Raw genomic sequence first — 7,109 nt, 5'->3', positions numbered from 1 at the left:
AAAAAAAAAAAAAAAAAAAAAAAAAAAAAATGGTTTAGAGGTGTGCATTTGAGTCCCAGTGCTGGAGGTGGGAATAGCACAATTCCAGAGACTTGCTGGCCCTGCCAATGCTGTAGGAAATATTTAATCAGGGTTTTATCTTGCCTTAGATCCTTTATTTTCCAGATAAAAGACACAAAGCCTTTATATTATCGAGCCTTTAAAGCTCTAGAGTTGGGCAGATGTCTACCCTCTAAGCTATTAGTATCTATTTCCCTATCAATAACCCCGAGTTATAATTTGTTCTGCCTGGGCTGCTCTTACTCCATTTGGCCAGCTTTCAGGGCCATGTTTTTTTTTTTTTTTCTCTTCCTAGTGGTCTTCTGTCTCAGACCTACCCCAGGAACCAAAACTCCACCGATCTCTCTTCTGCCTGTAGGCTGCAGGCATCTTTATTCATCAATCAGGGATAATTTAGGGGGCAAAGTTATATCTAGTCTCTTCTGCTACACATTCCAGAGTCAACCTAGGCCAGTATTTAGCGTTATAATACATTGCTACAGACCAGATCTCACATCAGTTTTAAATTAAGGAACAAGGTTTGCACAACAAAGGCTGGTATACGTGAGAATCTGCTCTTGGACCTAGCCCTTCTGGTACAGAATTCAGCATTACAATACAGAGCAACCAACCAAGCTCAACAGTAAGCTACTAAATTGGCAAATTCTGGGTTTATTGAGAACCCTTTCTCAAAAGAAGGAGAGGCCATTGCGATGGTTCAGTAGATAGAAACACTTGCTAACCAGTCAATCTAATAACTTTGACCCCTAAACCTGTAAAGCAATGATTTCCACATACCCATGGTGCACACTCATGTTATGTACATTAAAAAAAAAAAAAGGTGGAGTGAGATAGAGGCAGACACGCTGCCTCTGCACACATGTACGTACAAAGGTTTAACCTTGAAAAGGAATGAAATCTGAGTGAGACAAATGAGTATATATAAGCCTGTTACTCATAAACATTTTTTTATCATACCCTGGTTTGTTTTTGTGTTTGTATAAACATGTGTGCCACAGTGTGTATGTGTGGGGGCATTAGAGGATAACTTCAGGAGTCGGTTCTCTCCTTCCACTCTGGTCCTTGACCTTGAACTGAGGCTGTCAGATTGACAGCAGATGCCTTTACCCACTGAGCCACCTTGTTGGCTACCGGGGCAGTCATAACTGATAAAGTTGTATTTAATAAGGATGCAGGTTGCATGCTTAGTACAGTCTGATAATTAAATGAGTGATTGGACACCGGCTGCTCCCTGTTGAAATGGAAATTGTTTTTCCCCCAAGACAGGGTTTTTCTGTGTAGCTCTGGATGTCCTGGAACTCAATCTGTAGGTCAGGCTGACCTTGAACTCAGAGATCCTTTTGCCCATGTAAATGGAGGGATTAAAGTGCTGGGATTAAGCCGGGTGTGGTGGTGCACACCTTTAATCCCCGCATTCAGGAGGCAGAGGCAGGTGGATTTCTGAATTTGAGGCCAGCCTGGTCTACAAAGTGAGTTCTAGGACAGCCAGGGCTACACAGAGAAACCCAAAGTGCTGGGATTAAAGGTGTGTGTGCTCCATCATGCCCAGTTTTTGCAGTGGGAATATATAGGCAAGCAAGGAAAGGGGGTTATTTCATTTCAGTATGAACCTGTTCAGCTTAATCTATAGATACAGATCACTATACTTAGAGATATTGAGATACATGCCCTATTTAACATGGACATATATAACACATGCATGTTGTTTTAGTTAAGAAAGTTACATAATGACATCATGTAGTACACATGGTGCCTAGATCTTTTTTGTTTGTTTTGTTTTTTCTTTTCTTAAGTTATTTTTAAAGGATTTTAAAATTTATTTTTGTATATGAGTGCTCAGTTTGCATGTATGCCTGCGTGACAGAAAAGGGCATTTGATCCCATTACAGATGGTTGTGAGCCACCATGGGCTTGCTGGGAATTGAACTCAGAACCTTTGGAAGAAGAACTAATATTCTTAGCTGCTGAACTATTTCTCCAGCTCTTTCTTTGGTTTTCCAAGATAGGGTTTCTCTGTGTAGTCCTGGCTTTCCTGGAATTCTAGATCAGGCTGGCTTCTAACTCAAGAGATCCAACTACCTCTGACTCCCAAGTGCTGGGATTAAAGTTGGGCACTATTACTACCCCAATAGTGTCTATATATATGTTTTATCTTCAGTAAAAGGAAAAAGGGCTGTGTTGTGGTTCTAAGGAGAATATGAGAATGCCCCCTCCCCCCGCCCCGTAGCTTCATGTATTTGAATTTGGTTTCCAGTTGGTGGATTGTGTAGAAAGGATTAAGAGGTGTGACCTTGTTGTATCACTGGGTGGAGGTTTGAGGTCTCAAAACCCCTACTAGGTCCATTCTCTTTTTGCTTCTGCCTGTGGATCAGGATACAGGCTCTCTGCTATTGGTCTAGCATTATGCTCTCCTGTTCTCCTCTGTGCTCCTTACCATGATGATCATGGACTAACCCTCTGCAATTGTAAGCAAGCTACCATTTAAATGCTTTTCTCTATACGTTGCCTTGGTCATTTGGGATTTTTGGTTGTTTGCAATAGAACAGTAATTAAAGCTGCTTAGAGAAATGACCAGTTATAGAATTGATGCAGGAAATATATATGAAATAGAGACCCATAGATAAGGGGTGGTAACTGCTAACAAAAATAAGTTGTTCCTAGCCGGGCGTGGTGGTGCATGCCTTTAATCCCAGAATTTGGGAGGCAGAGGCAGGCGGATTTCTGAGTTCCAGGCCAGCCTAGGGCTACACAGAGAAACCCTTTTTCTGAAAAAAAAAAAAAAAAAAAAAAAAAAGAAAAAAAGAAAAAAGTTGTTCCAGCTTTGATATTGGGAATGCTTATTGGTGTGCTCCTTTGATGTACCTGTTAATTTAGATTCGTTGCTGCTCCCCTGTTTTTTTGTTTGTTTGTTTGTTTGTTTGGTTGGTTGGTTGGTTTTTCTTTTCTTTTCCTTCTTTTCTCTTCTCTTTCTTTCTTTCTTTCTTTCTTTCTTTCTTTCTTTCTTTCTTTCTTTCTTTCTTTCTCCAAAAACTCCCCAGAAAACCACTCACACTAGTCTGGCAAAGTCTAGTATTTACAGTTCAGCCTGCTGTTGTTAAGTCACAATTTCTCCATTCTTTGAAGGCTTTGAGTTCTTGACTTTTAAGTATCTAATTATTTTGTTTAGTGTTAAGACCATAGTTGTATTGTGGTGGTTTCCAAAGGCTAGCCGCCTGCCTGCCTGCCTTGCCTGCCTCTTTCTCTCCTTTTCTCTTTTTCTTTGTCTTTCTTTCTTTCTTTCTTTCTTTCTTTCTTTCTTTCTTTCTTTCTTTCTTTCTTTCTTTCTTTAATATTTATTTATTATGTTTACAGTATCCTGCCTGCGTGTATGCCTGCAGGCTGGAAGAAAGCACCAGATCTCATTACAGATGGTTGTGAGCCACCATGTGGTTGCTGGGAATTGAACTCAGGATCTCAGGAAGAGCAAGCACCCAGTGCTCTTAACCTCCTAGCCATCTCTCCAGCTCGGTTTGTGTAACAGCCGTGTCCTGGAACTTGCTCTGTGGACCAAGCTGGCCTCAAAATCTCAGAGATCTACATGCCTCTAGAAGTGCTGGAATTAAAGGTGTGTGCCATCATGACCAGCTTTAATAGTGACAGTCTTTAAATTCCTTAAAAACTTATTATGTATGTGGATGCTATGTCTGCATGTACATCTGCTCACCAGAAGAGGGCATCAGATCTTTTAGTGGTTGTGAGCCACCATGTAGTTAGTAGCTGGGAATTTTACTCAGGCTGTCTGGAAGAGTAGCCAGTGCTCTTAACCACTGAACAATCTCTGAAGTCCCCAAGTTTTTATAAATCAACATTTATTTATTTGCATCTGTGTGCAAACATGTGTTTGCGTGTATATGTGTGTCTGGTGTTTGGGCCCTCTCCATAGTATGGCTATGGAGGATAGAAGGCAAGTTGTGGGAATTGGTTCTCTTCGTCCACCTTGCGATTGAACGCAGATCGTCAGGCTTGCAGCCACATGATTTTATTTGCTGAGCCATAAGACTAACCCTGTTTTTGTTTGGTGTTGTTTTTTGTAATATGTTCCTATGTACCCTAGACTGGTCTTGATTTCACTGTTGGTTGAGTATAACTGTGGACTTCTGACTCTCCTTGATCTCCTTTTCCGGTTCCGGTTCTGCTTGGTTTGTGTAGTGCTGGGAACTGAACAGAATTTGTGCATGCACGACAAGCAGCGTTCCCCTGAGCCACACCTCCAGTTGAGATGCCGCTGGTTTAAGGACTCTCCCTCTTAGGCATGTCTGATGTTCAAGGTTGTGGGAACATTCATCCACATTCAAAAATACTTGGAAAAGTTAGACCATGTGTAGACATTTCTTTCTAGTTATATACTTCCTAATACAGTACAAATATGTATGTCGCATTTGCAGTGTATTAGATAAAAGTAACTGAGAGGTTCAAGGTAAGTAGGATATATAAGGGTTATAAACAGATTATGTGCCATTTTAATGTGAACACATCCATGGCTATGGGTTTTGCTGGGATTCTAAAATCAATATCTGTGTACACATAGGAATGACTGTATATTTCATTTGAGAAATAGCATGCAGGTTGCATTAAGGAAGAAAAAATAGGATTAAGAAAATATATAATCATAGTGTCACAAAGTATGCTTATAGGATGACAGCATATTTTTTTTCTTTGACACTATGGAAAGGACAACCTTTTTTAGCTAGGAGTTCTGCACTTTTATAATGTAGGCATTACTTTTCTTTTTCTTTTTTCTTTTTGGTTTTTCGAGACAGGGTTTCTCTGTGTAGCCCTGGCTGTCCTGGAACTCACTTTGTAGACCAGGCTGGCCTTGAACTCAGAGATCCGCCTCCTCTGCCTCCTGAGTGCTGGGATTAAAGGTGTGTGCCACCACGCCCGGCACAGGCATTACTTTTATCTCAAGAACACTGTGCTTTTGAGTAAGCTGGAGGCTTATAGCGCGTTAAGTTGCTAGACTGTTTCCTTGTTATAGTGAACCCTTAGGGCACAGTTCTCAACCCTTGAGTGAGGATAGGAAGATCCTTTCACAGAAAACATAGATTATTACATCATGATTTGTAATTATATGCTTATAGCAAAATTACAGCTATGAAGTAGCAATGAAAATAGTTCTGTGATTGGAGTCTCCACAGCAGGAGGAAATGTATTGCAGGCCACAGCATTAGGAAGGTGGAGAACCACTGCTTTAGGGGTACAGCTTTGGCTGAGCAGAATGGTTTGTGCCTTCCTGGTTGTACTCTGCCTACTTTTGCTCGTTGAAGGCAAGCCAGTTTTTCTCCTTATATTTGCTCCCTAGTTTGGTATATAGTTATCTCTTCCTAAATCAAGAGATTCGTGACTTATTTAAAATGACCAAATCATTTAAAGTTCAAACCTGGATGTGAAGGGAGAAGGTGTAAAATATCCTAGTGGAGACTGGTCAGCCTAATGATGGCACTTCCTGGTTTTGCTGTATATAACACAGGCTGGTGGTAAAGAATTTGGGACTTTAAGTTTCTGGTACTGGGTATCCTACTTAGGGCCTTTCACAGGCTATGAAGGCTTTGTCAAACTCTGAACTAGTCTAGTAGTAGACCTATAATATAAAAATTCTTACACTAGTAGACTTTTTTTTATAGACTTTTTTCTAAGTCTGTGTATGTGTGTAAACTATGTGTGTGTAGACTAAACACAGACATCAGGCTATTATAAAGAGCTGACATACAGATTATATAGAGCCTCTGAACAGGCCAGTCAGTGGTGAGTTGCTTTGTCAATGTAGTAATAGTTTTTCCATCTTAGAAATGGCAGTATGCCGGCTGGAGAGATGGGTCAGTGGTTAAGAGCACTGACTGCTCTTTCAGAGGTCCCGAGTTCAATTCCCAGCAACCACATGGTGGCTCACAGCCATCTATCTGTAAAGTGATCTGATGCCCTTTTCTGGTGTGTCTGAAGACCTACAGTATACTCATATACATAAAATAAATAAATAAATCTTTAAAAAAATGGCAGTGTGAGCCAATATAAAGTTGGAATTAGTCTAATAAGATTTTAAAAGAAGGTATTCTTCCTGGGAGTCTTTCGACTCTGGGGAAGTTTATAATTTTCTTTAATCTATGATCCATCTGCTTTAAAAAACAAAAGAAAACTTTAATTCCAGTTCTGAGGAGAGATTTTGTAGAATACTCTGATAATATATATATTCTGGTATATAGGATTCTTCAAACTTATGAATGAATAAAATTGTTGGGAACAAGCACTGTCCTCAGCACAGTGCACACAGTCAGCACTTCACTTCATTAATTGTAATGCATTCTTGGTATTAGTGGAGGAGAAATAGGAAGTGAGTATAACGTCTCAGGCTTCTTTGAGAAAGTGCTTTATAAATGATAGTGTCTTTATACTTTGCCCTTGCAGTAGAAGGCAGTGTCTAATGAACTTTCTGTAGTCTGTTATTGTCACAGTATCTTGTGTTTGAGAGGGCCCGATTCCTGTTTGTACTGAAGGCAAGCATGCAGGAGAAGGGGAAGAGGAATACTCTTTGATTTTTTTTTTTTTTTAACTTATCTCCATTTTGCAGCTGTGCAGTTGGAGGTCCTCGTGCATGAAGACAGATTTGTTCTATGGCCTCGGAGTTGGGTGCCGGGGACGATGGCAGCTGCACTGAGCTGGCAAAGCCCCTTTATCTTCAGTACCTGGAGAGAGCCTTGCGGCTGGACCACTTTCTGCGACAAACATCAGCCATCTTCAACAGGAATATTTCTAGGTGTGTTATTTTATCTCTGACAGTGTTTTATTACATTTCTGATTTCTGTCTTTAGGATTTAAGGTTAAACTTGTATGGTTTTTACTTTTAGTATTTTCTTCCTCTTTTTCACATAAAACAATCAACTTTTTCAAAGACTATTTGTTCTTTAAGTTTTCATTTATAGTAACCTTAATCACTTAATTATTTTTTCCTTTTTTTCTTTCCTTCCTCCCTCCTTTCCTTCCTTATTTCCTCTTTCTTCCTTTTTTTTTTTTTT

The 7,109-nt window shown here is 40.0% G+C and overlaps 1 protein-coding gene across 1 annotated transcript in view; it reads left to right on the top strand.

The window, feature by feature from the left end:
* Ino80 (INO80 complex ATPase subunit) overlaps positions 1 to 7,109 on the top strand; it is a 103,636-nt gene that overhangs the window by 13,137 nt on the left and 83,390 nt on the right. The window contains exon 2 of the mRNA XM_021179126.2: positions 6,665 to 6,850. Coding sequence (XP_021034785.1) covers positions 6,708 to 6,850 — 143 coding nt within the window. The 5' untranslated portion in view covers positions 6,665 to 6,707. The remainder of the gene's footprint in view (positions 1 to 6,664; positions 6,851 to 7,109) is intronic.

The sequence above is a fragment of the Mus caroli genome, chromosome 2 (genome assembly GCF_900094665.2).
Source record: "Mus caroli chromosome 2, CAROLI_EIJ_v1.1, whole genome shotgun sequence".
Lineage (NCBI taxonomy): Eukaryota > Metazoa > Chordata > Mammalia > Rodentia > Muridae > Mus > Mus caroli.
Note: the sequence above shows the minus strand (reverse complement) of the source record. Positions and strands in the feature narration are given on the sequence as shown.